Source organism: Agelaius tricolor, unplaced genomic scaffold (genome assembly GCF_023055355.1).
Source record: "Agelaius tricolor isolate 1412-34295 unplaced genomic scaffold, bAgeTri1.0.p SCAF_22, whole genome shotgun sequence".
Taxonomy (NCBI): Eukaryota; Metazoa; Chordata; class Aves; order Passeriformes; family Icteridae; genus Agelaius; species Agelaius tricolor.
The window spans coordinates 878,446-905,917 of record NW_027269282.1 but is presented as its reverse complement, the minus strand read 5'-3'; the positions used below and the strand labels follow the sequence as shown (position 1 = coordinate 905,917).

At 54.9% G+C, this 27,472-nt stretch overlaps 3 protein-coding genes across 7 annotated transcripts in view; 1 reads left to right on the top strand and 2 right to left on the bottom strand.

Moving 5' to 3' along the window:
* The window catches only part of ARMH3 (armadillo like helical domain containing 3), a 123,441-nt gene extending 114,691 nt beyond the window's left edge, over positions 1-8,750 (bottom strand). The window contains exons 1-4 of the mRNA XM_071446213.1: positions 8,617-8,750; positions 1,646-1,757; positions 1,123-1,179; positions 851-997 (exon numbers count right to left, since the gene is read on the bottom strand). Coding sequence (XP_071302314.1) covers positions 851-997; positions 1,123-1,179; positions 1,646-1,747 — 306 coding nt within the window. The 5' untranslated portion in view covers positions 1,748-1,757; positions 8,617-8,750. The remainder of the gene's footprint in view (positions 1-850; positions 998-1,122; positions 1,180-1,645; positions 1,758-8,616) is intronic.
* Positions 8,751-8,867: 117 nt separating this feature from the next.
* On the top strand, positions 8,868-12,878 carry HPS6 (HPS6 biogenesis of lysosomal organelles complex 2 subunit 3). 2 transcript variants are annotated; one of them, XM_071446207.1, is made up of 2 exons: positions 8,868-9,005; positions 9,292-12,878. In XM_071446207.1, the coding sequence occupies exon 2, from the start codon at positions 9,293-9,295 to the stop codon at positions 11,738-11,740; it is 2,448 nt and encodes an 815-aa protein (XP_071302308.1). In that variant the 5' UTR covers positions 8,868-9,005; position 9,292; the 3' UTR covers positions 11,741-12,878. The 2 variants fall into 2 exon arrangements, with proteins under 2 accessions (XP_071302308.1, XP_071302309.1); XM_071446208.1 differs by having other exon boundaries at positions 8,884-9,005; positions 9,263-12,878.
* A 2,185-nt stretch (positions 12,879-15,063) lies between these two features.
* Positions 15,064-25,834, bottom strand: LOC139599156 (prominin-1-A-like). 4 transcript variants are annotated; one of them, XM_071446211.1, is made up of 25 exons: positions 25,696-25,834; positions 24,564-24,770; positions 23,455-23,510; positions 23,020-23,225; positions 22,498-22,618; positions 22,304-22,367; positions 21,801-21,890; positions 21,358-21,548; positions 21,204-21,278; positions 20,840-20,903; positions 20,457-20,616; positions 20,052-20,204; positions 19,444-19,567; positions 19,201-19,292; positions 18,892-18,976; positions 18,641-18,784; positions 18,326-18,397; positions 18,105-18,194; positions 17,937-17,990; positions 17,522-17,602; positions 17,144-17,212; positions 16,958-17,047; positions 16,580-16,692; positions 15,653-15,670; positions 15,064-15,257 (listed from the first exon to the last, which is right to left on the bottom strand). In XM_071446211.1, exons 2-25 carry the CDS (start codon positions 24,691-24,693, stop codon positions 15,206-15,208), a joined length of 2,394 nt encoding a protein of 797 aa, XP_071302312.1. In that variant the 5' UTR covers positions 24,694-24,770; positions 25,696-25,834; the 3' UTR covers positions 15,064-15,205. The 4 variants fall into 4 exon arrangements, with proteins under 4 accessions (XP_071302312.1, XP_071302311.1, XP_071302310.1 ...); XM_071446210.1 differs by lacking the exon at positions 25,696-25,834 and adding an exon at positions 24,973-25,170; XM_071446209.1 differs by lacking the exon at positions 25,696-25,834 and adding an exon at positions 24,973-25,094 and having other exon boundaries at positions 24,564-24,774.
* Positions 25,835-27,472: the final 1,638 nt, after the last annotated feature.

Below are 27,472 nucleotides of genomic sequence, written 5' to 3'. Positions count from 1 at the left end.
GGGGTTGGTCTAAGCTGTCTATGTAGCTATAACTGCAATCTTAGTAGCACCCTTTCAAACTAATTCTAAAAATAACAATAAAACAATGCAAGATTGTACAGAGATGTAATACTCTGTTTTAAATCAACTTTTCCCAGCTCACTGCTGGTCCAAAGTCTCCTACAGATGACTTCAAACCTGAATTTCATATCCTGTACTCCTAAAGCTGAAATGTATTCTGCATACTCCTAAAACAAATGCATTCACCAAACTGTGAGAATCAGCTTGTGAACTAGTAACATCAAATATCAAAACTGACGAGGGGAGTCTCCCACACAAGATATGGAGCAGCAGAGCTTTGGTAAGGAACAATCTGCACAAAAATGGCTATGAATTCTGAGTGATAATTCTTCACAGCTTCCAATTAGGAAGTGTCCAGCTGCGGCAATTTCCTGCGTAAATTTCACACTTAACTTCTCCAGAGCTTTATTTCTTTTTTGACCCAAATGGAAATTGAAAAAGGCAGCTGAAATAAGGGAGAAGAGGTGAAAGTAAAACACAACTACACAGCCTAAGTACTTTTGAGATGCCAAACTAACAGCCTGCAATGTGAACAAGCTCCTTTGATTCTTCACTGCCATCCACTTCATCCTCCATCACCAGATCCTCATGAATTCTGAAACCATCTATTGCTGTGCCAAGAGTGGACACTATGAATGTTTGGAACCTCCACAGACAACAATTAGCAACTACCCTGTAGACATCACTTCTCAGTAACAAAGAAACAAGCACAAGGTGTTTGATACCAGCAACAAACACATGGCCTCATCAGAAGCAGAAAGACAGCATTCCCTGTCCCCCAGCGTGGTACCTGTAATGCATTCACCACTCTGATTGGGTGCTCCTCACCCAGGGCCTGGATGCAGTGCTGAAACAAGCAGTTGATGTTGTCTTTTATCTTCATTAATTCTTCCCCATCCAGAGCCTCCAGCTTGCCTTCTAGATACTCCAGGTTGACCTGTCAGGTTAAGAAGCAGTTCAGGCACATTATACCATCACCAGCACCTTAGAAATAGAAGTCCTTACACTGTCTGACTGCCACTTTGTAGGCAGAACAGCAACAGGATGTTCATGGTCTGTTACCTTCATGAGAAATAGCTCCTCCCAAAACCTAGGGTTGCATGTACTGGGGTCCTCTGTCTGTAAGGAAAAGGAACAGGCATGAGGGCAAAGAAATCATTGAGGCAGAATTTAAAGAAAGTCTTTATCATATGTAGCTCAGAGTCAGCATCATCTGCCAGATGACCAAGAGGTCTCAAAGTGCAGAATTCTGGCTACAGAGATTACCAGAAGAAAGAAGGACCAAGAGAAGCAGCTCTCAATTGGGATGCCTCTGTTTATTTTCTGAATTGTTATTTGAGAAACACTGGGAAAGCCACGACTTTCCATAGATGGTAGGTTCTGGTAAGCAACAGGACACAGAGACATTTTGGAAAAGAGCAGAATACAGAGTTCTGCAGGACAACAGGAGAGCCTGGAGCACGTGCCTACACTGTGCAGGCCTTACCTTGAGGAAAGAAATCCACTGGAAAAAAACCCTCAGCATAAACTAAACCAAGAAAATTTAACACAGCCCTTTAGAAAAAAGAGAGGCTCAACTGCTTACCGTGAAAATTTCATCATACATCAACACCACTTTCTCTTTCAAAGGCTTCTTGGAGGCTGAAGATTTCCGGAGCAGCCCACCTTTCTTCTCTGTTTGGGCCATGCTGTATACCCTGAAGGGAAGAACAGACAAAAAAGCTTAGAAAACTTGAACTTTTCTTCAAGGCATCTCTGGCCTGCCTCAACCATCAAAGATTTTTTTCACTGCACGGAAATACTAACAGTGTCTCACAAGCTCTAAGTAGGGGCATTTATAACTATACCAGATAAGAAATCAGATCAAAGGACCCATCTAGCTCTACATCCCATTTCAAAGACATGCAGAATTCCACACACAGGCAGAAACAGAATAAGCTTCTTATGGATAAATTTTAATTCTTCTCTATTAGAAACTGATTCATTATCCAGACCAACACAGTTTACATTTAGAAGAGTATGTATTTTTTAATCTCACTGGAGGAATTGTGATACTTGATAACAAATAGGTACCCAGTCTTTTTTGATGCTGGTCAAGCCTCAAAAGCATCTGGTGACATGAAGCTCCTGAAACTATTAGAAAGTCTTCTCTTTTCTGTTTAATTTGCTGCCTAACAAAGCACTTCAAATTCTGCTTTTTGTACTCTGAAATGGCATCCAACACAAGGAAAGCCTCCATAAAGCCCTCCTACCCTTGTTCACATCTCCCCCTGCACCTTAGCATCCTTATCTGGGCCAGCTCCTCTGCAAGTTAAGCCAGAGAGGAAGCCCAACCCCAAAAGCATTCCATGTGGTTCAGTTTTGGGAGGAGGATGCAAGACAGAGGACAAGCTTTACAGGGATTTTTTTTTTAACCAAAATAATTTAATTATCCATTTGACAGCAAAGGGTTTTCTAAAACCACAGAGTTTTACTATCGTTAATTGGTGTTTTACTGATTATACTATTAAAAAAAGGAGTATCCTTATTACAAAATGAGCCATTACACAAAGTAATGTGGTCCTGAGCCTTCTGTGAGAGACAACCCACTCCAGGGGCTGAGTCAGAACACACAACTTGCCACATATTCTCAACCTCATGTGTGATGCTACCAAGTGCAGCACTACTCTGACCTCGCAAATACACATTTATCTGCAGTCACAGATTTTCCTGGCAAGCATCACAGCTTTAGCACTGTTCTAACCTCCTCCATCACTGCAGAATGTCACAAGTACTCAGCAGAAAGGGAATGCCATCCCTTCTCATGTCCCTGAGCTCCCAGACTTTCTCCCATACACCCAAAGGTAATTACACATATGGCAACAGCATCCCACACACAGAGGCTTGACTTAAGTCACGCTCCAGGAAAGCATAGGAGGCTCCTGTGGTAGTTGCACTCAGCCATGATAAATCATGGACACAGAGGGAAGTTCACTGTTCCAATCAGGACCCCAGAGCTTTCTGAGCTGGCAGCCATGGAGGGAGCTTTGGATGTAGCCTCAATCCAGACTGCCTGAACCCCCTGCCACAGGCTTAGATCTGCCTTTCCCTCAAAGACCAAGTTCTACCAACTATTGAATTCCCGTTCCAAATGTCCCCTACATTCTTTCCACTGCAGGCAATTTTTAGCTGACTTACAACTCTGTTCTCAACTAGAACTCTCAGGCTTCCAGAGACAGTTACTCAAACATCCATCCCTTTAGCCATAAATATTGGTTCTAAGGGGCAGAAAAACATTTTCAGGCCTGGAAAAACAATTCTGCTGCAAAAGACCCTGCCCCAGGTGCAAAGGGAAGGAGCTTTGCCAGGATGGGAAAGGACAGAGAGCAGCAGATCTCACACCTGAAAAGCTAACATTTACATAAGGAGAGAGGTGTTGTCTTCCCACTAGGAAGGGAACCAGCTGGCTGGTTATGGGCTGGGGTGAGATGGAAAGAGCCCTAAGACACCCTGAAGAAAGCTTAGCAACAACTGCACCATAACCTTCTGTCAAAACCAAAATTATTCCCGTAGCCTAGTAGGTCTATGTATCAAACTAAGATGGAAGAAGCTTCCAACTAACAAACAAAAAAGAAAACATTATTCAATCATCTTGATAGGTTCACTTTTAAAGACTTTGCATTATTTTTAAACTGTCAAGGGAAATAAGACATTATTCTAATTAGAAACACAACTGGAAACACTGAGAAATCTATTAAAAACCAAATCAAGAGTGATGTCACTTTTAGCCTAGGAATACAAATCTTGGGTAAGATTGCACAAAACAATTTTCCTACTAGAACTGTAAGTTTCTGAACCTTAAACAGCTGCCAGCCCCAGCATACAAACACATCCATCAGTGTGCTTCTAATTGAATTACAGCTAACGAATCCCAATGTCAAAACTAATAAACTAACTCTCAGTGCTTCTAGGTCAGCATTCTCACATCAAATGTGTACATGAATGGGAGGGGATCAATAAGCTCTGCTTAGTCCCTGGATTTCCAGAGCTGCATTTTAACCCTTCTCCTCCATTTCCAGAAAGACAGAAAAATTGAAATATATCAAGATACAAAGGGTGAGGACCAGAAGGATCACATGATCATGTGAAAATTCTAGTCTCTGTCAAAATGGGTCTTAGGATTCACATTCTCTCAATCAAAGCTGCACAGAGCACATACAAAGACAACTGCCAGAGGCAAGGATTAAATAATGTTCTTGTTTATAATTTGCTATTCTACAAATGAGCATATGGAGGAGCAAGGAGAGAAATGTTAACCATGCTTCTCATGCCAATGCTTTATTAGGTTGTGTTTGTTTCGTGACCTATGATGATCAGGTCATACAAATGGTTTTTTCTTTTCACTTTATGCAATTACATTTTCTAGATGTCATAAAGACAAACAGAAAACTGCATTTTGCTAATGGAGACCTTCTACTCAGCTGCAGAAAACAACAGTTAAATGCACAAAACATTTATAAATAAGTTGCAGAGGTGTCAAATTATCGTGATGCCCTGACAGCTTATGAAAACAACAACACTGATGATAATTAACAATTTTCCTTTAAACACCACATTTAAAAGACATCAGTGCATTTTCCACATTTTAGGTTCAAATGGATAATTTATTCTGTCAATAGGTCATTCCCATTAACACATGCTGCTAAGTGAATCCTGCTGTATTCACTGACTGCACAGGAGAACTGCCCCTCAGGGCCACGAGAAGCACGCGCATGGGGATTTTTAGAACAACAAACACTTTGCTGCGCAGCAGAAGATCCAAGATGCTTCGTCTGGAACTAAAAGACAAGTTGACAGAGCACGAGTCTTGGCAGCTCAAAGGCAGGAAGATAAAAGACACAAGTTCAGGCAGACTCTTGCTTTATCTCTCATCAACCCCAGGATCAGCTGATCCAGTCAGGAAGAGATGAGCACATCCAACCATGCACCTCCTTTCTGTTTCACTCCAGGACTCGTAACAGAGATTCCAACCAAACATACGACATTCCGATGAACACAGCTCTGTTAGCTTTTTGTTAGAGTAGCCACAGGGAAAATGAACCTGGTATTTTGAGTCTGAGATTTACTCAGACTTGTGCACACTGAGAACTGCTACACAATGCTTCACACTGTCACTCAGCTCCTGTACAGACTTATTAGTATTCCATAGACTGTCTTTTAACAGCAAAAATACTGTCAAGAGGATAACACTAATGCACATCTACACCATAATGACATCAGGATGCAAAACTTGTAACTTGTGTAATCTTGCATGCAGCCCATCAAGCACAGCATTTTGTATTCAATTGCCTTGGCTAACAAACCTGAAAGTTTTCATGATTATAAATGCACATACACAACCCCCACATACAACCAAACATGAATAAGTGTATTTTTTCCAGTGTGGACCCCTCACAAAATATACTGCAACACTTCTTGGTTAGACAAAAAGAATACAGATGATGCAAAATTGTATTTTCACATAAGACTTACTTGGCAAACCATTTATTCACTACCCGGAAAAGGCTGTGCAAATGATGTGATTAGTTTGTTAATGTCAAAGCCCTGAACCTCAATCAATTTTATAAAGACTCTGAATAAGAACTAAGATACTTCTGCTTTTCGAATCCAAGGTCCCTTGCTTGACTTGCCAGAGCTACTGAGATTGGACTCACCTGTTCAAACATTTCAAAGGCAGCAATTGCCTCCTCCCTCCTTGAGTGTATGCACCTGGGACTCAGTGTGCATACTTTGCCTTTCAAGGTGCTCTGCAGGTACATCACTCAGGATTAGAGGAAAGTTGTTCAAAAACTGCCTCCATCATGCAAGAGGAGGGGATAAACCGCTGTGTAAAAGTTAACTCACAGCTTCTAAAGCAATGTGCTACAAGCTAAGCACTCATACTTCAGTGAAGTACCAGGAAAAACTTGCACTTCATCCATGTGATGAATGTGCAGAGTGAATACTGGACCTGAACAACAGGCAGGTACAACACAGGTCCCAGAGCCCATCCATCGTTGGAAGCAACACACAACCTGCACCCAGCACAAGAATTTATGAATCCCAGTGCACAGGGAGTGCCTGCACCCAGCTCCTCTGTTAAAAACCTCAGGACTTCCCATCAGCAGCCCAGCAGACCACTATTGAAAACAAACAGATCAAGAACACATAGGGCTTTTTTCAATGCTTTAGAAACCACCATGGCCAAATTTCTGCCATAAGTCCTTTTGCAGCTTATTCTCCACAAACTCTTGCATTGGCAGTTACAGATTGTGCAAGTACATCCACACTGCTTATATATTTGATCCATTGTTTATAATTTCATTTGTATATTGGCCATTGGAATAAAAACTGCTCAAACTGTGCTTTCCTCTACAACTGTAAGGTGCTCAACCCACCAACAAGGGAAACAGTAACACAGCATACCAGTTTTGGAGCCATGCTGCAGAATTTCCAGGTGCCTTCAGGCAGTACACAATGAGAAACATATTCTGAAGGTGTGCTGATGACAAAAAACCCATAGAGATCCTATTTTTTCCGCAGTACAAAGCAACAACCTCCAACACAGCCACAGTGTATATATATATATATATATTGTACTAGAAATTCCTTCCATCCCACTCAGAGCAGTCTATGTGCTTCTACATAGTACAATCTAGTTACACCATTTCTGACCTATTTTTTACCTCTCAAAAAATTAGAAAATTAGCTTCCCAACGCTAATACAACCACATGCTACCTCTCCCATTGCACCTCTTTAGCAATGATATAAAAGAGTAACATTTGAGCTACAATTAACACTTCGTGCATAACTGCATTAATTTCTATATGTCCAGTTAAAATAACACCCAATGCATCAACTTCACACCACCAACTAGCTACACTTCTTCCTGTCAAGTCCATCCAGACAAGCGCTGCATGCTTCCACCAGCATCTGTTCACACCATTTTCATACAAGGTAATTTTTTTCATTTCACCACACTTTCTCTCTGTGTTCCTGGCTACCATGACCAGCGCTCTCATGTCAGAAAATGACTTTGGGTTTTCACTTTTCAAGCTCTTTAGAATCCATCCCACATAGTTTATCATGAAATATTCTGCATTGCCTTTACACTCCCACCTAAAAGCTCATGTCACCTGCAGATTTTTTCAAATGCCTTCCTTCTGAAGAAAAACACTCTCCCTGTAACCTTCCCCTGCCCTTTTCCCATGGCTTCAGCTGGTGGTGTGGATCCAAGGCCCATGCTGAATACAGTGCAGCTGCATGACCTCGGCTCTGACTTCTGAGGTAGCTGCTATGTTCTAAGAAGCTGCACAGTACAGTCATGCCAAGATAAGAAAGGTAGAGCTGCAGAGTGGGTAGCATTTTTGAGATACAGACCATCAGCAGCACAAGTACTCAAGTCTCAAGTACTCAGGAGTTAAAATGCAAACATGAAAAGGTGCAAGTTCAAAAAAAAAAAAAAAGGGAGCCAGAATACAGCAACTCTGAGCAGCAGAGGCTGACCCTTCCCCTCCTAAGGGATGTCTGCATGGCTGCCTGGTGTGTTAGCTGGGGGAGGGAGCAGATGAATGCTTAGCCCAGCAGCCCATTAAAGCCTCACTGTTCCTTTTGTGCATGCTAGTTAATAACTGTTTAACTTTTTTACACTGTATGTACCCTGCCCACAGTATCTCTTTGCACACACCAGAAATGCTATAAATGACACAGTGGATCAGCCTATTATCACTGGAAAGCCAAACTGTTGTCCTTTCCTCCCCTTGAAATTCCTCTCCTACATTTTTGTCACATTTCCTACTAGAGCTCAAACAGCTGGTGAACTACAGCCACCACCTAACGCAATGACTCTAATTATCTCATTGCTTTGCATATTCCACCCACCCGCTCCCCCTAATTGGCTCTCACCATACATTCGGATTACAGTCTCTGCTGATGAACAAACTTTGCTACAGTGACATACGCAACAGGGTTTGACCCAGGCCGCAGCTTGCTCGTGCAGCAAGTGCTTCTGCCTTCAGCACAATAAACACTGCAAGCTCCCACTGCTTTGCCCCTATTGCTATTCCCCTTTGCTTTGCCCGCACAAGTGTTCGGAGAAGGGTGAGGTAAACCACACAACCGGAATGATCAGCGAATGTTCGTTCTTTCCCTAGGAGTTATCTCGAGCCCCAACCACCGGCAGGCAGCCGGGGACGGTGCGGCCCACGAACACCGAAGGGCTGGGCTGCGGCAGGCCCCGAGGCCTCCTCGAGGCCGGCACCGGGGGCACGCACCGGGGCACCGCGCCGTTACCGGCGGGCCATGAGAAGCGCCTCCCGCTGCACGGGCTGCGTGCGGCCGCTCCCGCAGCTAACCGGGGTGGGCAGGGAGCGGCCCTGGAATGAGGTGCCGGTACCCGGCGAGGCCCCTCGCGGCGGGGAGCGCACCCGCCCCGCGGAGCCCCCTGTGCGGCGGCGCCCCCGGTGCCGGAGGGGCAGCGGGGGGCGCCCGGCCCCGCGGGCGGGGTCCCGTGTCCCCCCCGCCGCTCCCGCACTCACCTGCGGGCAGCCGCTCCCCGCACACCGCGCAGGCGCCGCGCGTGCGCCCGCCGGTTCCCCGCGCGGCCGCGGCTCCCGCAGGCGGGGCGGGCGGGGGAGGCTCCTCCCCGGGCCGGCTGGAGCTCCGCTCGCCCCGCGGGCACTGACACACGCACGTACACACGCACGCCGGTAATAAATGGCCCCGCTGTCCGCGGGCACCCGCGGGTCGCCCTCGGGACGCGGCCCCGCAGCCCGCTCCGTACCGGCGGCGGAAGTAGGAGCGGGCCGGCCCGTGGCGGCGCGGAGCGGCTCCGCCCGGAAACCCGCGGCCCCGTGACTGCGCAGCGCTGAGCGGAGCTGCCACTGGCCCGGGCCCGGGCCCGGCCCGTCAGTTGCCGCCGCGGCAGGTGGGTCCCGGCGGGAGGGGGACCTGGCGTGTGCCCGGGGCAGCGCGGAGTTCTCCCGGGCGGCGCTGGGTGTGCGGAGAGCTCCGGGCGCGGCCGGTCCCTGGCAGTCGCTGCCGCGGAACCGGCTCGCCGCGGGGGGAAGGTGCCCGAGGTGTCCGTGGGGGCCTCCTAGAGAGCCGAGGGAGCACGGTGCCGGGAGCAGGGTGTGGCGGGGCTCCGGGAGGGAACTGAGTGCTGGCTGTGGCTCCGGGCCCCAGCTCGCCCTGCTGCACGCTGTCGCTGACAGGATGAAGCTGCGGCAGGTCTCCGACTTGAGTGACTTCAGCCGAGGCCACTGGCTGCGGGAGTTGCTGTGCCGCGGAGAAGAGCCCAGCCACGTCCAGTCCAGCCCCGACGGGCAGCATGTCCTGCTCCTGCAGAAGAGCCGGCCGCCCGCCCTGCCGCGGGTGGTGGCCTTCCAGCGCCACAGCATCGCTGGAGCCGACCTGGAGAGGAGCTGGCAGCCGCCCCAGCCAGCCCCTGTGGGACTGCTCTTCCTGCAGAGCCCTATGGTACCGGACTCGTGGGTGCTGGCCGTGGTGTGGGAACACGGCCGGACCGAGGTGTGGCACTTTGTGGTGGCCGTGGGCTGGCAGCTGCTGCAGACGCTGGAGCTGTGCCAGGGTGCCCGGGCACGAGTGGTGTCCGTGTGCAGCCAGGGAGCCAGCCTGGTGTGGTGTGAGGAGAGGCCGCCGCTGGGCGCTCACTCGGACGTGAGCAAGTGCGCCTTCAGGTTCTGTGTCTGTGCCCGTGCTCTGGAGCTGGGGGAGCAAGGCGTGCGGCTGGGCACTGCGAGGATAGTCCTGCACAACAGCCCCGAGTACCAGGTCCTGGCCTCTCCCCAGCATGTCTTCCTAGTGCCTGCTGCTGCCGGCTTTGCCACCACTTCCAAATTCCTCCTCATCTGGCATCCAGAGAAGGCAGAGTTCACCATCACAGCCCCCTCTGCAGGCTTCATCCACAGCAAGGTGCTGCGCTCCAGCAGTGAGTCAGACTTCAAGAAGCTCCTGCTGGGTTCTGTGGGTCTTCTCTCAGGTTTTGCCCCTCTGGACATTCACACCTCCACTGTGTCCAACAGCGGGGGTCTGCTGCTGGTGAGCACAAAGGGTTCTGTGAGTATCGTGGAGCCAGATGGGACACAGAGGCATATCTTTGACCTGGAGGGTGGCCCTCTGGCCCAAGGGAGTCCTGTCCAGCTGAAGACTTTTGGCAGCATCCTGGCCTGTGTGCTGGCTGGAGTACTGTACCTTGTCGACCAGAACAGTGGAAGGCTTGTAGAAAAGGAAGTCCTGAGCATGAAAGAAGTGCATTTCCTGGAGTCCCAGGGAGAGGAGGACAGTATCCAGCTCCTCAGTCAGAGTGGCATCTACAGCTTTAGCTTTTCCAAACCTGAGGACAACAGCAGGCCTGAGCCATGCCTGGTGGAGATGGTGTTTGAGGAGGCCTGCAGATATTATCAGAGGAGGAGCCTCAGCAGCTCCAAGCTGACGGTGGAGAAGTTGAAGAAAGGTGGTACGTTCCAGGCTCCTGTGGTCCTCGCTGCCATCCTGCAGCACAGCCTCCACCAGAAGCAGAAGCCAGCCCGAAGCCTACAAGACTCTTACGCCAAGCTGTTGAGCACAGTGAGCCTGGAGCTGCAGAGCTACATGAGCCTGGAGCTCCTCAAGACTTGCGTGGTGTGTGCCCCAGAGAGTGAGGTGGAAAGCTACTGCAAGGAGCTGGTGGAGCAGGAGGTCAGCCGCATTCTGCAGTCTGACATGGACAAAGACAACTTGGCCTATCTGAACTCTGTTTTTGCCTCCTTCCCCAAGGCTGCCTGGAAGGCCACAAGGAGCTGCCTGCAGCTGCAGCACAATGGGGATGGCCTCTTGGTAGCCAGGGCCACCCCAGAAGTTTGGAAGAAGGTCCTGTGTCAGCCGCAGCTGGAGGAGGTGGGTCAGAATGGGATGGTCCCACTCTTTGAGCTCATTTGTGCCTCCTTCCTGAGGTTCAAACCCCAGTGGCTGCCCAGCTTTGTGGAGCTGACCCAGCAGTACGTTAGCAGCTCTTGGTCATACGGCAGCAAGGAGGGCCCAGAGGGCCGGGTGCCACTGTACAAGAGAGCACTGGGAGTGCTGGCCCGAAAGAACAAACACGGCGAGGCAGATGAGGAGATGGAGCTGGAACTGCTGCTCTGCAGCAAGAGACCTAAGGCTGTTCTGCAAGCTCTGCACCTTCTCATCCATCTGAAGCAGTGGCAGCGGGTGGTGGAGGTGGCAGAGAAGTTCTCCAAACTCAGCCCCTTGCTTAACAAGGAGATATTCATCACACTGCTGGCTGAGTTTGCCCAGCACCGGGAGCTGGACCCTTACCTGGACAGGCTGTGGCCGCTGTGCCCTGCTGAGCTCACCACCTCAGACATCCTCACCACGGTCCTGCAGCACCTCCCTCATTCCCAGGAGGACCCAGTGCCCTTCTCCAGCGAGGGGAACCAGCTGACTGTGGGCTTGCTTAAGCCGCTGCTGCAAAGGGTTGTGCAGCGTCCCAGTGTCCAGGACGAGATGTACTCAGATGCCCTGCAGAGCAGCACCTTCCCCCCTCCCACCCCACCCCGAGAGCACAAAATCCCCTCAAAAGCAGCGGCTGATGATATTCTTCAGCCATCTGTGGCAAGGACTTCCTCGCCCTCAGCACTGCTACAGGATGACACTGTGTGAAGGGGGGAAGGACAATGTCATCCTCATCCCAAGCCCTGGGTGCACAAGGAAGGGAAATCCTACCTGTGTTGGCAGTACAGAAGCCTGCTCCTTTTTGAAGCATCCCTGCAGCATCTCGAAGAGCCTGTTGGGTGGCTGAGATTGGGGGATCTCTGAGGAAGGGCAGGCTTTCTGGTTATTCCTAGCAAGTGCAATTGTGTATGTGCCAGTGGAGGAGCAAATGCCAGGTGCATTGGCAGATGAAAACGCTGGCTGCACTACAAAACTACAGAACTGCTCCCTGCCCAAAGCACTTTGTTTTCGGTTTGTTTGGCTCCTTTCTAGCTCCACTTCTACTTCCCTGATCCTCTGGTACTGGTGGTGGAGTGGTAGGCAGTACACAGTCTTTCCTCCCCATTCTCTGCTCAGTGAGCTGGGTGGTACCTCCAAGCTCTGCCTGTGAGAAACGGCATGTTTCCTGCAGCTGGGTCACTGGGTGCTGCTGCTTTGGGCTCAGTCAGATGCTAAAGGCCAGTGTGGCACAGCTCCATGGCACTGGGGATCCCAGCACACACACTGCCAGTTGCAGCACTCCACACGTTGTCTCGCCACAGCTCCTCTGGGATCAGTCCTGTAGCTGTGACTGATTGCAGCTACTTAGCTGAAAAGAGCAGCCTAATTCCCTTATCTCTCTGTCCCAGACAGTACCCAAACTCTCTGCTGAGCTGAGAAGCTTGCAGCAGGCTACGAGAGCTTGGGGCTGGCCCTTCCTTTCCCTTTCCTTTGTGGAAGCTTAGATTATGCTGCAGGACACCCAAGCCCTCTGTTCCCATCTCCTCTACCTTTGCCCTTTGCATACAAAGGGGCTTTGTCAGGGTTTTCTGGCTCATATTGTGCCTCTGTTTGCAAAATCGATGTAACTTGAGAGCAGTTTGTGCAGGAAGATCCAGGTTCAAGCCTCTCTCAGGTGCCCCGTGCCTGGTCCCCTCCGCCAGGAGGGAGACCCTCGCTGTGGCTTTGCCCCTGCATTCTGGGCTCTGGTGTAAAGGAGCTGTCTGGTGCCTTGTTGGGCTGTGGAGATTGACCTGCATTAATCCTCTTGAGAGTGGTCTTAAGTGTGGAAGACAGACTCCTTTTAAAAATAAAGGTTCCTAAAGCACTGCTGAGGTGGTGGTGGATGTTATGAGGGTACACACCCTTAGGAGGAGGGGAGTCTTGTTTTGCCTCTGGTGAAAAGTGGCCAGGCTCATCTCTCTGGTGCTGCCCAGCATGGCTCACAACTGGTAGAGCTGGGCTCAGAGAGCATGCCCAGGCAGCTCATTACCTCTGTGGTACTTAGCTGCTTACCACTATGAAGCCACAGAGGCAGAGTCTGCACAGGCAGGCCGCAGCTGTGTGCCACAGGGAAGGGCCATCCAGACCATGCACAGCTGTGGCTGGGCCCAACAGAGTTGAGGAAGGGAAGATTTTTTTCTCAAGAGCTGCAAATTCTCTATTTTTTAGGAAAACTAGCAACAGAGAGCACCTGGCTGGCCCAGCAAAATCCTGCTGCCAGGCACAGTGTCAGAGCTGCCGTTGGAGAGATTATTGTTTGTGAAACCACTGTAAAGATGTGGCAGGGTCTCCCCCAGAGAAAGGCTTGGCTGTGGAAAGTCCCTGTGGTGGAAAAAGGCCTGACTAAGAGGAAGTGCTGCAATGGTTCCCTAGAGACTGGGTGGTAATTGATGAGACCTTCCTTGGGGGGTCCTTGTGCTGTGGCCATGGGGCGCTGTGAGATTCCCTCTCACTCTGGCAGCTGCCACACATGTGCAGAGGGAGTGGGGCCTGAGAAGAGAGCTGGTGGCATCCACTGTGGGCATTCTATATAGAACTGTCCTTGCCTCCTCTCTAGGCAGCTGGTGGCCTTGCCTGACTCTGGTGTCACCCCCCTCCCAGGGCTGTTTGGGAGGAGGTCATGGATGGAGCCCAGCACCTCTTAGAGCCATGGCTCCAGAGATTGGAACACTGCCCTGGAGCTGCACTGAATGGGGAGCTGCTGAGAGCAAGCCCCACACCTTGGCAAAGGCTGTGCAGTCATTTGGGGGGGATATCTTCATTGCCAGGGCTGGGTTTGGATGCAGGTAGCCACAGTGACACAGTGAATGAGGGTGAAGCTCCCTGCCTTCCAGCACTGGCTCTGCAGAAAACAGAGCAGGGAAGAAGCAAAGCCCACAAAGCCAGCAAGCAGAAAGTGAAGCCAGCAGCAGTGCTGTGTAAGACACAGCATCCCCGAGGCACAGCAAGGGAAGAGGAAGTGGGAACATGACACAGTAGGGACAGCCTGAGGCCTGGGGGCAGAAGCCTCCATGTATGGGCCCCACACAAACAGGAAACAGAATTCTGGAGGCTGAGGGTCCAGGGCAGAAAACAGAGCTGAGTGCTTTCCAAGGGGTTGCTGGATATCTCACACCAAGAACCAGGAAGGGTGAGCATCCTTGGGGGAAGCAGGGGCCAAAGCAATCTGAAGGACACATTGAGCTGACTTACAGGCAAGCACAGGGCTCTCTCTTGTAGTCAGATTCTGCTGGGGGGAGACAGGAGGTAAGGCCGGTGCAGCCTCAGATAAAGCCCAAAGGAAAAACTAGCAATTAGATCCTAAGGCAAAGTGGAAAAAACAGTAAGAGATGCACGTAGTGGAGGGGGAGCTGGCCTGGCCCTCTCACTCTGCTCCAGAGAAACTTGGACTTTGCAACAAAGGAAATGAGTCAAGCTGCTCACATATATCCCCTGTGCCTGACACAGCTTTCGGGATGGGCCCTGTGCTTGCTCCAAGGGGCAGCACAAAGCAATACCTGAACTCAGCCCAAGGCTCCAGACCACATCACCCTTGATTTATCTGTGCAGAGCACAGTGTGTGCAGGGGTGAGCATAGAAAGTACCCATGGCACCGGTGCAGAGAGAAGGAGGTGTGGGCTGCAGGCACCCCATAAATTCACTGGAAATCCACAGATGATACATGCTAGGGTTGCCAGAGGGAAGGGCTTATGTGCTGAGGACAGCTTGGGGTGGCACTTCATAGACAGGAGGCTCTTTGTGTGGCTTGTCCCAGGGAGGGACCTGGCACCCAGTCAGAGGTGCAAAGGGCTGCCCAGTGAGGGGACATCACCCAGTCTTGGTGACACTGAGCAGTGATCCTGTATCCACCCATAGAATGGCTGTGGGCAGAGCACACTTGGGAACACCAGAAAGAGCCCTGTGGTCCCAGGCACAGCCTCAGCTTGCGCCAGCAGTGGGGAACCCTCCAGCCCCTAACCCTGCTTACTTCCATCACTGCTAGACCTGAGGAGCAGAGTCACATCCCACAGTGCACACAAACACACCATTTATTGTTTGACACCAAAAATTACAGCCTTGGAAAGAGGCAGGTTACCTGCAAAAATAAATAGTCACATTTTTCAAGTGGGGGGGAGTCTCTCCATTTCCTCCTCCATCTGTGGGTGTTGGGAACTAATGCCTTGTGGAAGGCCTGGGGATTTTGTAGGAGTTGAATGTTGGTGGCCTGCAAAACCAAGGTCACATATGTCACCCCTAACCACAGAGGGGGGTAAGGGATAGCTGAGGATGCACTGGGATGGTCAAATATCATCCCACTCCCATCACCTAGCCCCACAGGAAATAGGGTATGGAGACAGCTTCTCCAAACCCACCAGCTTGGGAGAGTGGGACCAGCAGCACCTCCAGTCTTGGGAGTGTGGGAAGATGATAGGGGACACCACAACTGCGTGCACTACAAAAGTCCCACCTTCACAGCCATCCCCTGGTACCAGCACACTCCTTGGTCTGCACTCACCCTGGTCCCCACCCCCTCCCTCTGTACCTACACCCCTGACCCCCCTGTACCTACAGGGGCTGCCCCCCACCCCACAAAGGGACCTGGCAGTGTAAGTAGCTTACATCTCAAAGTCTTCATTCCTAGAGGGGAGGAAAAAAGAGGGGACAGTGTTAGTGGGGCAAGAAGATGCCTTGTGGGACAGGACAACATCTCACAGTAGGACAGGGTGTCCCATGGGTCACAAAAGGAGAGCAAATGGGCTTCAGGGTGCTGTGGTCCCTCCATCCTGGCTGTCTGATCTGATCAGAGAGCACTGGCTCTTAGAGGCTCCTTCCCCAGGCAGGCAGAGCAGGGCCCCACGCTCAGCAGCACCAGCTCCCTATGCCTCAGCTTGAGCTCCCTGAGGTTCCTGGGCAGCTGAGCCCATGTCTCCAGCCAGCTCAGAGGGGTGGCAGGAGCTGGGGAACCCCCAGCACAGCAGCTGCACCACAGGGCCACAATGTAGCCCTCAGGAGTCAGAAATCCAACTAGAAACTGCTCACTATCCCCAGGGGTCAGTGCCTGTGCTGGTGGTGGAGCTGCCAGGCAGAGTGGCCCAGAGGGCTGGGGGACAGCCTCAGGACACTGGTGGCCACAGGCATGTGAGCAAGCACTGCACCCTCGTGGCAATGCCACCAACCACACAGCACACTGCATTCTGCACAGCATCCATGGGCTCCCATGCCAGTGCTCCAGCACAAAAATGGTGCCAAACACAGCGAGTCAGGTGATGGACTCGAGCCAGGCTGTGGCTGCAGCCCTGCCAGGCTCCTTCCTCCAAAGGGAATGCACCTTTGTCTGCCCTCCCTACCAGGAGGCTCAGAGCAGGCAGAGAAAAGCTCCAGAACATCCCCATCCTCAGAGGCTGAGGACCCCAAGTCACCTCTCAGATTCTCCCCAGCCCACATTGCTTTAGCATGAGCCCCACAGGCTACCACAGGACATGAAGGAGCAGGTGGCAGGGGGACCCCAGACCCAGTGTGGTCCCAGGGGGTGGGGCTGCTGCTCACCTGTACACATCAGCAGTATCCATGCGGCGGTAAAACTTGGCAAGTCTGACAGACAGGATGATGCTGGGCAGCAGGAACAAGGTGCACCAGCCCAGGCTGAACCAGAAGGCATTCTGCATAGGGTGCAGGAAGAGCCATTAGGTCCAGAGAGTGACTGGGAGCATCTCTTCTGCTCCCAGTGCTCCCCAATGACCACCCACACCTCAGAGCCTGGCCTTTGTTCTTAGCCACAGCACTTTGCTGGGCAGAAGCTGAGCACTGCTTCCTGTGCATCCCTGATCCTTCCCTGCATCCCTTATCCTGTGCATGAGGAGGACAAGAGCACCCCACTGCCACCCCACATGTGTGTGTCACTCTACACACCACTGCCCCACTCACCACAGAGTCCATGATATAGTCACAGCCAATGGCCTCCACATTATCCAAGGACTGAGCTATGGGCTTGCAACGTGCCACATCTTCTGTCACCTGGGGACATGGGGGGGACAGCATATGTCAGCATCCACCAAGCCTTGCAGCTCATTCTCCCCTTCTCTGCACCTCACTGAGGAAGGCTCAGCTTACCCTGCTCTTGGCCCATGAAATGTAGGTCTCAAAGAAATCCAACAGCTGCTCCAGGAAGGCCAATGTCTCCTGGAGGGGCAAGAACAGAGTAGAGATGTTGCACCACCAGCCCCCTCCATGCCCCATGTCCCTTCCATGTCAGGATCAGGACTCTCAGACCAGCTCAGCCCAGCAGAAACAGGGCTGAATGCTTCACCCCACCCCAGTCCCTTGCCAGGGATGCCATAAGGGAAGGGGGCACCCAGAGGTGCAAGAGACACTCAGGGAAGGCAAGCAGGATGAGCAGCCAGACAAGGTTTGGCTTCCTTGTATAGAGGGAGGTCTTGGTGAGGGGGTCTGGTGTGTGACCTGACAGCAGGGCAAGGCAAGCTCACTCACGTTCTTGATGATGTTTGGCATCTCCCTCTCCAGGAACTCCTGGGTTTTGTTGGCTTTGTCCAGCGCAGCTGTTGTCTGTCCCTGAGGTGAAAGCTGCTCTCAGCACTTTGATCTAAGCGGGGCCTCTGCACTTCACCAGCCCTGCTAGCAGCACTCCCTGGGGCAGATCCTCTCAGAGCTGTGGTGTTCCCAGCAGTGACACGCTGGTAGTGCCAGGTACCTCAGGTGGAGGGAGCCTGTGCCTGGCAGGGTCCATGGCCTCCCTCCCTCTACCCCATGAACAGCCCCTGCAGCACATGAAGAGTGCCACAGCAGCCCCCAGACTGCAGGTTAGCCCCACCACCTCCACTGCAGGACCTCGAGGGTGCTTTGCAGGGTGCCCGGGACTGGCATGCACTCCCCTTGTGCAGCTTACCTCCAGCTGGGCAGCCCCACTCTGCACTGAGTGGATGTTCTCCTTCAGACTTTGCTGGGGACAGAGAGAAGGGGGGTCAGAGGTGCGGACCCCAGACCGTGCCAGCAGGCTCTGAGCTCTTGGGAAGCCCAGCCCAGCCTCCCCAGGACGTGCCCCAGCGTCGCTCACCAGTGGCCCAGAGAAGCTCGCCTGCATCTCCTTTTCCAGCTCCCTCAGTTCACCAGCATTATTTTCCAGGTCCTTCTTCACGTCTGTGCCCTGGAAGTGCTGCAGTCAGCAGTGCCCAGCTCTGTGCCTCCCCTCAGCACCCAGGCAGGCACAGAGGAGCCCAGTAACCAGTGGCTTTGGGGACAGGGTGGCTATGGCCCTGGGGTCTCATGGTCTCTCACCACTTTTTTTACCAGCTGCTCCAACTCTGCAGCCAGATCCAGGAGGCTTCCTTGGGTCATATTCTGATCCAGCTGGAAAAGGCAGAGACAGAGGCATGAGAATGAGGAATGGGGTTCACAAGGGGAGCTATACCCCTTCTTTGTGGGACAGAGTGGAGCCAGGGCCTTCTAGGCAGAGGATGTGCCTTGTTACCCTAACAGGTTGCACAGATGGCAGAGGACTCTCACAGCAGCAAAAAGGAGAGTGCAATAGACCTCCTCAACCCACATCCAAACCCCCACCCTGATCCCAAGACCAGGCTACACCCAGCACACCTGCTCCAGGGTGAGGGTGAAGTTGGAAGGCTGTGCAGCCTGACTGGCCCTCAGCAGCAGGTCTGTCTGGCTCTGGTTGATCAGGGAGATGGGGCTTAGGGTGATGTCCATCTTCTCAAAAGCTGTGGAGATGTCTCCTGCATACTGCCAGAGCAAAGGGGGCCATGATGGGACATGTGCTCGCCCCTCACTGTCCCCTCAGCCCTTGGTCTGGATTCCTGCCCTCCAGACCCTGGCACCCCCACACTCACCTGGCTGATATTCAAGAGCTCATCCAGGGACACGCTCTGGTCCAAGTGCAGAGTTTGCCACAGGGGAGCATCTTGCTGGCACTGCCTGCAGGATGGGGGCATGGGGTGTAAAACAGGGCAGGTGAGGGCCACCTTCTCTCAAGAGCATGTCCTCACCTGTGCAGGTAGGTTGCACCTTGCTCCTTCCCTGTGATCAGTGCCTACCCACAGCCTAGGAAGGTAGGACAAGCTGCCCTGCTCCTGGAGATTATTGAGGGCATTGAGCAGCTCTACCCCCACCAAGAACACAATGTCAGGGCTCAGACCCACCTGTATATCTCTGAGAAATTTGTCATGTCATCCTTCAGGCCCAGCAGCTCTGAGAGATTGAAGTTAGGGATCTGGCCAGGGGTGTCCAGGAGCTAAGAGCAAGGAAAGAGATGGAGAAACTAGACATAGTGCAGGACAGGACACGTTGGAAGAGCATCTTAAATGGCTAGTGCTGCCTCTGCTCTACCAGCAGCCCTCATTAGGAAGCAGTATCTCCAGGCAGTTTCCCCACAACAAGCTTACCTGGAAGAGCTCCTGGTTGCGCCAGGACTCACAGAAGAGCATGTAAATGTTCCCCCCCAGCACGAAGATGATCATCACCAGCAGCATGAGCAGCCAGTAGAAGATGAAACTGAAGCCAACTCCTCTGCCGGGACAGAAATGCCATCACCACCAGCAGCCCAGCACTGATGCTGGCATTGCCCCCAGCTCGCAGAGCCCAGGGGCTGCACACCCCACAGTTGTGGGAACACCACCCTTCCCACAAGCTTGTCTCTGTTCTGCCTTCAGACCTCAGAGCATGACCAGGCTCTGCCCTGGAGCTTGGGCTCCAGAATGGCTTCCCACAGCTTTGCAAGCCAGTGCTCCCCCGCAGAGCTGCAGGACCCACGCTCACACTGCCAGCCCTCGCTGCCATCACAGGGCAAACAGGCTCCCCTCAAATGCCTCACCAGCACCACGATTGACCAATTTACCACCTGTACGGGGAGTCACCCCGGGGCAGGCCATTAAGCTGCAGTAAAGTGATGATTTAGGAGCTCGAGTGTTCCCAGGGCAGCCCTGCCCACCCATCCCACCGCTCCCACACGTGTCCTTGGCAGCCCATCCCACCGCTCCCACACGAGCCTCACGCCATGAAGAAGTTCCCGCCAGCATTGGAGAGGCTGCTGCGCTGTGTGGGCAGCACACCTTCCTTCAGCCCCAGGGGCCCCAGCAGCAGCCCAAAAACGTTGCAGAGGACCACCAGCAGCACCGTGCAGCACAGGAGGGCACACACGATCAACCTGGGGCAAGACAAAGGGCAGGAGTCAGGCAGCAGAACCTGGGACCCTGAGCAGCACCCTGCAGCCCACTGGCTGCCTTCGTGGGGAGGAAAAAAGGTCCCAGACACCACAGTAGGGAAGGGGCATGTGTGTCTGCAAGGCACAGCTCTGAGTACCCTGCACCCACAACCCCACCACCCAGCAAGGCCCCACCTCCAGCAATGGGAAGAGCCTTAAAACCCCCCAGACAATGGAGTCCAGCCCCTCGCCCACCTGAGCCCGTCCCAGGCCACAATCGGCTCCCTGTACTTCTCCAGCATGGATGTGGCATTGTTCACAAAGGCCCCCACTTTCTGCTCCACATCCCAGAGTGGCAACCTTCCCTGCAAGTTCCTGATCTCCTGCCTGATGAGGAGCAGCTGGTCCCGGCTCTCTGCAAGGCATGGGGACACGCTGACATTCTGAGCTGCTGCCCAGGTCCTGCAGGGCAGAGGGGACTCAGGAAGGATAGGAAAGGGGCAGTCATGGCCAAGGATGACATTGGCATGATAGCCCCTGGGGACAGCCAGGGCTGCAGGCCTCCAGGAAAGAATGGCTTGAGAAGGGAGGAGGGAATCCTCGAAGAGGGAGAAGCCAGCACACAAAGCCCTGCTTACTTGCCACCACTTCTTGGGACTGCTCTTGCACCTTGTCAGGGGTCATGCCCAGTGTTTTGTTAACCTGCATCCAGGGAAGCACAGCATGAAACTCACATCCCTGCCTGCAATCCAGGGCTGAGCAACACATCCCCTTGAACCCAGATACTAGTAGCACACAACAGCCAGGCTCCCCACAGTACCAGTCCACCCTAGCAGTGTGCAGGGATGGCTGGGACAGCAAGCAGACCTCTGGCCAGCCCTTCCCTCCGTGTGACACACTGAACTCCTGACAGAGCTCTTCCCAACCCACAGCCTGTCAGCACAGCCTCAGCAGCTGCAGGAGCACCCAGCTTTGTGCCTGGGCAAAGGAGACACCCCGTACCTCCTCTAAATCAGACTTTATGTTTGACTTGGAGACCTCACGCAGTGCCTCCAGCTGCTGCTCCACACCTGGGATCTGTGGGGAAGAGCCTGGAGTGAGGAAGCTGTGGGGGCTGGGGCAGGGGGCCCCTCATCCACAGCCTGCCCCCCCTCACCGTGCTGAAGTTGGCAGTGAAGGTGAGCCCCTTCAGGGACACTCCGCTGCAGGGGGGGCCACATTTCTGCAGGGTGCCATTGAGCCTGTCCCTCAGGCTGACCAGCCCCTGGCTGTAGTTGCTCTGCAGCTCCTCGAGGTCTGAGCGGCCGATGGCAATGTTGGCAAAGGCGCCGTTCAGTGTCTCCATCCCTGGGGAGAGAGCAGGGAGCTCAGGGCCTCATCCTGCCACTGTGGCAGGGACTCCTTCTCATCCAGCTGAACCTTGGGAACCCATGAAAAAATGCAACATAGGGGCACCTCCAAAGTCATGGCACTTGTCCCAGGGTGTAGTTGGGAGGCCAAAGGGATCCACCTCCATGGGATTCTTACACAAACATGCAACCACCCTATGTCTTAATCCCCCTGAGTCCCTTGCCAGTCTCCCAGGGATAGGGCCAGTACCTTGCAAGAGGCTCTGGAGAGATCCCAGAGCCCCATCCGTGCTGCTCCTGATGTGGGAGGTGATCATATTGCCCAGTTTGGGCCCAATGTCTGCAGAGATGGGAGAGGTGGTGTCAAAAACAGGATCCCTGCAAGATCCTGGGGCTTGCAGGAAATCTGGTGAAGACACTGACACCATCAGCACCCCTCCCTCACCCACCCCCAAGGTGGGGGGCAATGGGAATATCCTCACTCTCCCACCACCCACGTCACCCTTCCCAGAGAGGAGCCTGAATAGGGGAAAGCAGAAACTGGAGCAGAGCTGGAGCTTGGGAGAGCCTCCAGACCCAGACCCTTTAGACATCCCCATAAGAACAAGCCCAGGGGCCTGCAGGGTCAGCAACCACCCCCAGGGCAGAAAGGAAAACCCACACAACACTCGCACTGCCCAAGTACCCCCGGCCCTGGGGCAGCTCCCACAGGGCCCTGGGGATGCTCCAGCCCCTCCCGTCGCACACCCTCACCCTGCAGGCTGTGGTTGGCATAGTTCAGTGGGACATCGCTCTTGTCGATGACAAAATCAACTTGCTGTAGGGACAGAGGTGTGGTGTCAGTGAGGGTGGGGAGTTTTCTCTGCTGCCCTTCCCCAGGGGGCTATTTGGGCTGCTCCTCCCGCCCGGCCCCTCGCCCCCAAGACGTGGCAGGGGCCCATGCGTGCCTGGGGGATGGAGGCCAGGTAGGTGTGGATGTTGTCCAGAGTGTTGTTCACATTGGGGAAGGTGCTCTTCACAGCCTGGGAGAAGCGGGTGTTGCTGATGAGGGCACAGACACCACCAGCCCTGCAAGGGACGGGTGGCAAGGTCAGTCCCAATGCTCCCCCCAGCACCCTCCAAATCCACCCAAAAAAACCCCAGCCTGCAGGGTCTGGAGCACACCAGTGACTCCTGCTTCCAGTGCATCCCAGCCCATGGCCTGCCCCGAGGGACCAGAGAGGAGGGACGCAGGGAACTGAGGCACGGCAGAGCCCGGTAGCCGTGGGGAGGCTGTCGGGAAAGGGCTGCACGGTCTGCAGTGCGCAGCCCCCCGGGGCCAGCTCCCCACCGCCGCTGCTTCCTCTCCTTTGTCCCGCCGTGCCGCGATCTACTCGTGAACAATGGCAGTTTCCTGGCACGGCCGCCAAGCGCCGGCATTTCCAGCCACCCCTGGGTTCCATCCGGAGCCTCCCGGCCCGCGCACTCACAGGAGGAAAGCGGAGAGCAGCAGGACGGAGGCCCAGAGCGCCCGGCGCCGGCAGCGCATCCGCCGGCGCTGCTTCTGGTACATGCGGCCCCCGCAGTTCCCGCAGCAGCGGCAGCAGCAGAAGCAGCATCCCACCAGCGGCACCAGGATGATGAGGAGGACTCCAATGGCCACGCAGACCAGGAAACCCCGTTCATAGAGCAGCAGCTGGGATAGGAAGAATGAGAAGCAGCGTAACATTGGTGTCCCCAAAGGTCCCTCAGCTCTGCGCACCCTGTCCAGACCCAAACAGACAAAATGGGTCCCCCAGGGAGCAGAACATGTCCCCTTGCTGCCACCCAGCATCCAGGGCTCAGCCTCAGAGCAGCACCCACCAGCATCCCCCAGTCCACGATGCTCTGGGGCTGCCAGCTCCCCACCCCAGCTGCCTGCTCACCTCATTGATGTTATCTTGGCTGAACCCACTCTGGGACTGCTCAAAATTAATCAGCTCTGGGAGACAAGAAGCACAGAGGGCTGTGAATAGGTGCTGGGCCCTATGGAGCTCTCCAAGAGGGCCCCAGACCCTGCTCAACCCTCCCAGCCCAAGGCATCACCTGCAGCTCAGACCAGCTCTGAGTATGGCATTTTTCTCCCTTGCAGCTCCCCTCCCCAGCCATCACATCATGCAGCATTTTTGCACCCAGGAAAAGTTCTGCCAGCTCCCAGGCTCTCAGGAATTCACAGAACAAGGGAGCTCCTCACCACTGTGGGCATAAGGGACACTGCCCTGGGGCTGCCCTCCTGCAGAGAAACCCAAGGGCACTGCCAGTGAGGAGTGAGTACTGGGGGCAAAGGCCAACTGCCACACTGCCTCTTTCATTCCCAGGGCTCTCTCTCCCTGTGCCACATGCCCTCATTACAAGCCTTGATAGCACATGAGGACATTGATTGTACCCTGGTGTCTGTGTGACGCAGGTCCACAAAGCAGGACCTGTGCTGCCAGCCACACCTTTGCCAGCATGTTCATGGTGAGCAGGGGTCAAAGCCAGTGAAGGAGGATGCACAATGGCAGTACCCAGAGTGGCATTTCCCTCCAGGTGGGCAGCACTTCCCCCATGAATATGGAGCAGCTGCAGGGTCCTGGTATCACCTGTGCAAACCTGCAGCTGCATCGGGACAGAGCTGTGACAGCGACAGGAGAACAGCAAGCACTGGCAAGCAGGGCAGTGCACAGGGAGAGCACACAGTGCTGCCCCTGGCACCAGGATACTCTGCTCTTGGTGGCCAGCAAACACAGAGGGCTGCAAGACAGGCAAACAGCCTGCAGGCAGAGTGGGATTTGCTCTGCACATTTTTGGGAGCCTATGATTAAGTTACCTGGAGGGAGGATGGGGCAGGACTCTGCAAGGTGGCACTACCTCTAACACCTGTCCTGGGGCCCAGCTAAGATGACCCCACAGTTGTTAGGGGACATGAGCAGGATACAGCTGGCAATCCTTGGGATCCCATTCCCGATGACCCCCGCCATTGCAGCCCTGCCAGCCCCCTCTGCCATGCACCCACCTGTGGGCAGGGCGTTGGGCTGCACCAGCCGCAGGAAGCCGTGTGCCATCGCCACCAGCCCCGGCGTGCTGCTCCCCGGCGCCTCGAGGCCAGGGCCGTACGTGGGCTTCCAGATGTTCCCCAGCTCCATCGCAGCAGCTCCTGTGGACACCTGGGCACCGAGAGGAGCTGTCGGTGTCGTCGGAGCTCGGGACCACCCAGCCTGCCCTGCCTCCGACCAGGAAATGCAGAGAGAAAAAAATCAGGCACCTGCCCGCTCCTGCCCGGAAGCACAGACCTGCGGGAGAGCACCGAGGAAGGATGGGTGCACCCATCCCCACCCCTGTCAGCAGTGGGGTGGGAAGCCAAGCAGGAGGTGCCCACGAGGGACTCAGGGGCTGTGGGGGTGGAGCGGATTCAGAGCACTCACCCAGTCCTCTGACACCTCTCTGCACCCACCGCTGCGGCAGGGTCCGGCCGCAGCGTGCCAGCGCCCAGGTCTGTGGTTTAAGTTTCAGCGGTGATTGCTGACAAGCTGTTTGCCGGGGGAGGCGGCGATGCCGGGATCGCCCCACCCTGCCCCTTACGGCTCTTGGCACTCGGCCGCTTCGGGCCGCCTCCCTATACCGGGGTCAGGGTCACCACCGACCTGTCCCGACGCAGGCATGGGGAAGAGTCCCTCTCCTCCCTCTCCGCTAAGCTCCCCTGCCCGTGCTGGTTTCCTCCTGCCCCAGCCCAGGAGCTGGGTGGCCCGGGGTGATCCCGAGGGCAGCCGTCCCGCCCGCTCCGCCCCACACCATCTGCATCCTTTCGGGATGGGGTGCGTGGAGCCGTTCAGAGTTTCAACACAAACCAGCTGTAGCCACAGAAGCAGGTTTTGCATCTAAAAACCTTGCGAAATGGGGCACTGCGGCAAACCCGGCATTTTCCACACGCGTCCCGGTCCCCCCAAACGGGGAACAGCCTCAGGGGTCCCCAGACAGCATTTTCCCCCAAAGGCTGGGCGCCCGCTGGGCTCCATCCCCGCTCCCCGCGGAGCTTTCCCACGCCGCGTGGCTCCATCCCCCGCCCCGCCGCCGGAGCTCCGGGAACCGCAGCCGGAGGCAGGGGCGGGAGGGGCCGGAGGTCGCTCCCGGTTGTGCCGCGGACGCACCCGGTGGACGCGGGGCAGATGGCCCGAGGGTCCCGTCCCGGCAGGCGGAGCTCCCCAGCGGGGCACGGCTCCGCACCGAGCCCGCGGCGCGGGTGGCTCCGGGAGGTGCGGGAGGGCCGGACAGAGCCGCCCCTTCCGCCCCGGCCCGCCAGGGTCTGCCCGGCCGCGCCGGGCCCCTCTTCTGCCCAGGGGGAGCCCTCTGCCCACCCCTCCCCGCTGCACCTTGGCACCCCTCCTCCACCCGAGGGGCAGCCCCGCTCCTGGCCCCAGCCCATCCTGACATCCTGCATCTCCCCCAGAGACCCCGGCCCCTGCCCTGGCCCGCATGGGAGAGCCGGCCGCCCACCAGCCCTCTGCCTGGGTTGCTCCCTCCTTGTCTAAGAGAACCAGCACTCACCCCACACTGCCAGAGCCGCTGCTGGCCCCTCCGGCGGCCCCCCCGCCACAGCACCCTTGCCGAGAGCCTGCTCCGCTGCCCACCTTGCCCCTGCGGCAGCCCTCTGCTGTGACCCCCACCTCCTGCCCCGAAGTAGCTGGAGCCCCCAGCACGGTCCTTGGCCCCTGCCCTGTGTCCCTGCATGTGTCCCCAGGCTTTTGGACGGGACCGGCAGGGACTCTGGGTGAGCTGTACCTGCATGACCTTTGCATGGGGGCCTCCCTGCCTCTCCAGCATTCACGGCTTGCCCGTGGCCACCTCCCGGTAACTGCTTAACTTTCCTTGGCACAGGCAGGCATCACTGCACTCCGTGACCTTAGGTGAAGGTGGCCCAGTGAGGAGGGCAGCCCTGCTTCAGGTTTTCTTCCTGGTCTGGCCCATGCTGGGTGCCAGTGTCATGTGGGACCCTCTGGCACAGCACTGGCACTGGGCAGAGCAGCAGCGGGCACAGATTCATCCCAACAAAAAAAGAGAGGAAAAAAAAAAGCAACAACTAGTGGTTTTCCCACAGCACTGGAGCTGATGTGGGGGAAGGAGGTTTGGGAGCTTCACAGGTACCCTTGGGCTTTCCAGCTCGGACCTCAAGCCTGAAGTGTTGCCTTGGGGCCCTCCAGCAGCTCTCGGGTGCATGTGCAGGATCCAGCCAGGCATATGGAGGATCCATCACAGATGGCAGAATCTGCTCCTGCAGGGCATTGCTCCCTTCCCATCCAGGGCATCCCACTGAGCCTGCCAGAGCTCGGGCATGTCAGAAACGAAGGTATTTATTGATGCCTCAGCTCTGGGTGCCACACCATAGACTCATCAGGGCCACCCTCCCCTCACCTGCCCAGCCATGAGCTCCTACCACAGCACCTGTGTCCTGCAGCCCCCCAACCTCAGCCCTGTCACAGCCTGGTGATGTCCCTCATTGCAGATTTCGACCCAACCCCTGCTCCAACTTGGAAGATACAGGCCCATCCTGTTCTCACCCTTTGCTGCATCAGCCCTGTTTTACAAGCATGGTTTCCCCCATATCCCTATAAAGCTGGCACAGGGCACCCCAGCTTCTGGAAGGAGATTGTTATAGTCCCCTGTCCCTCCTTTGCTCCCCCCAGGACACCTCCACGGTGCTCAGCTGCTCCTGCCCTGCTCCCAGGCAGGATTACACGGCCCCCACTGCTCCCCAGGGAACGTACCCATCACCTTGGTGTCCTGGCAGGCCTTGAGCTGCTTGTTTGCTCTGCCTGGGGGACTGAGGCCATTTCCCAGCAACCCAGTACCTTACCCTTGCCGGGATTTCTGCTCTCCATGGCATGGCAGGGAGCCAGCTGTGGCGTGCCTGGGAACCAGCAGGCACAA